The 2200-nt window shown below is 32.0% G+C and overlaps 1 protein-coding gene across 1 annotated transcript in view; it reads left to right on the top strand.

The window, feature by feature from the left end:
* LOC106463694 (FERM domain-containing protein 4A-like) overlaps positions 1–2200 on the top strand; it is a 111020-nt gene that overhangs the window by 16806 nt on the left and 92014 nt on the right. The window contains exon 2 of the mRNA XM_022391270.1: positions 1890–1955. Coding sequence (XP_022246978.1) covers positions 1890–1955 — 66 coding nt within the window. The remainder of the gene's footprint in view (positions 1–1889; positions 1956–2200) is intronic.

Here is a 2200-nt window from a genome sequence, read left to right as displayed (position 1 = left end):
GCGCCAAATAAAGCGAAATTAATTAATCGGAGATAGATAATTGCAGACAGACAGAGACAGACAATTCAGTCAAGCGTGGTAGAAAGTGAGTGAATCGTTGGGAATTATAGCGTGTGTTTAAGTGTGTGGAAATTAAGTGTATTGCAAAGTTGTATTGAGAGGGAATAAACTAGTTTTATTTAAGAAAGGACTTGTGTCGCTGAAGTTTCATCGGAAATAAATTATACGGAAAATTAACAACCACATTATAGAAATAGTGTTACAATTACTTCACTTTATTATTTTTACTAATCATTCTCTACAGCCTCAGTGTTTGTTGACACTCTGAGTGTTTCTTGATAGATCACATTAGAAGTTCTTCCTTATTTCTCGACCAGAATAGATTTATTGGTGATCCTAATCTTGAACACCCAATGTAAAACTGACCATATCGTTACGTCTCTGTTCGTACATTAGTATATTCTATCTATAGCCACATCAATCAAATAGATCGCATTAGTATATTTTATCTATAGCCACAATAAGAGGCACATCAATCAAATAAATCTCATCACTACATTCTATACCATGTCAAAGTGGAAGAACAATGTTTAAATGTTTCGGTTTTCTAGTGTTTTCCCATTTCAACAATATCAAAAACTAAGTCAATATGGGTGGGTGTTTACGTATGTATGCACCTGTCCTATATCCAGGGGCAAAAGGAGTGAATCTAGCGCTTGAACTAATAAATTAAATCAAAAATTGTATTTATATGCATAATATATTTCATACATAATTGATTTTACAACTATTTTATTTCACACCTACTTTATTCCACATTATAGAAATAGTGTTACAATTACTTCACTTTATTATTCCGCATTATAGAAATAGTGTTACAATTACTTCACTTTATTAATCCACATTATAGAAATAGTGTTACAATTACTTCACTTTATTATTCCACATTATAGAAATAGTGTTACAATTACTTCACTTTATTATTCCACATTATAGAAATAGTGTTACAATTACTTCACTTTATTATTGATCTATTTGATTGATGTGGCTATAGATAGAATATACTAATGCGATCTATTTGATTGATGAGGCTATAGATAGCTTCTGTAAAAACTGCAAAGTCAATCTGAAATTCCACTTCTTGGTAATGTCCTACAGACCCTTCACTGCACTGGAATTGAACTTTTTAGACCATGCTTAAGGAAACCAAAAGTCCATTGTAGCCATATGGAATTCCAATTTCTCTATCCATCCTTCTCATAAAAACATGTTTTATTTTCAATTGTGGTTGGAGGCTTTTCAGCCTTTGTTAACTTAAGTTCTTATTACTTTCTATTTAGTGCCGGGAAATTCATGCGTTGTTTTTTTTTTTTTTTGAGTTGAACATTTGTTTTAATTATGATATCCTTCAGTTTGTGAACATAAGTGCTGCTTTGGTTGGCTTGGGGTATACTTTTGGAATCCGTTGCTGTCCTAAACATTCTACTGTGTGAGATTTATATTGCCAAAGAAAACACTGAAAGCTCCCTTCTGGAAACTGTTGTGTCCTTTAGTTCTATATCACTTGACAATCTTACCATATTAATATCCTTTCTGGGTAAAGGTTGTTGTGTCATAATCCTCCAGCCATAAGCTACCTATGATGGCATTATACACTGAATGGTCATTGCATATATGTACTAAATATATTGACTGTGGCATCATGACTCATATGCAATAACACACCACTACATAAGTAGCATTCTGTATGATTTTTTAATTATTTAAATTGTGCAGTAGTAAACTAGTTTCTGAATATTCAGCTGTGATTGTTCCTGGAAGGTTAGTTTTTTGACTTATTGTTATACTGATTATAGTTTCATGAAAATAATGTTTACTTTTCTATTCAGATGGCAGAAGGGAAGCAAAGTCAGGTGGTTCTTCTAGATAACCACACGTTGGACATTTTAATACAGGTAAGTTATTTATACTCTACTTATCAATTGTGTGGCTTCATTAAGATACATCAAATTTAAGTACACAGTTTACTAATATCTAGCAGAAACAATTATGAAATAAAAGTGGATCCTTAAATAATTTAACTAGAATATTCATTGCTTAGTATGGGTAAGTGTTGGTGCAAAATGAGTATTATGAGGATGATAACCAAACAGCATACAAATATACACCTGGAAAAAAGTTAAGCACCCCCGTGTTTTTT

The sequence above is a fragment of the Limulus polyphemus genome, unplaced genomic scaffold (genome assembly GCF_000517525.1).
Source record: "Limulus polyphemus unplaced genomic scaffold, Limulus_polyphemus-2.1.2 Scaffold1462, whole genome shotgun sequence".
NCBI lineage: Eukaryota > Metazoa > Arthropoda > Merostomata > Xiphosura > Limulidae > Limulus > Limulus polyphemus.
Note: the sequence above shows the minus strand (reverse complement) of the source record. Positions and strands in the feature narration are given on the sequence as shown.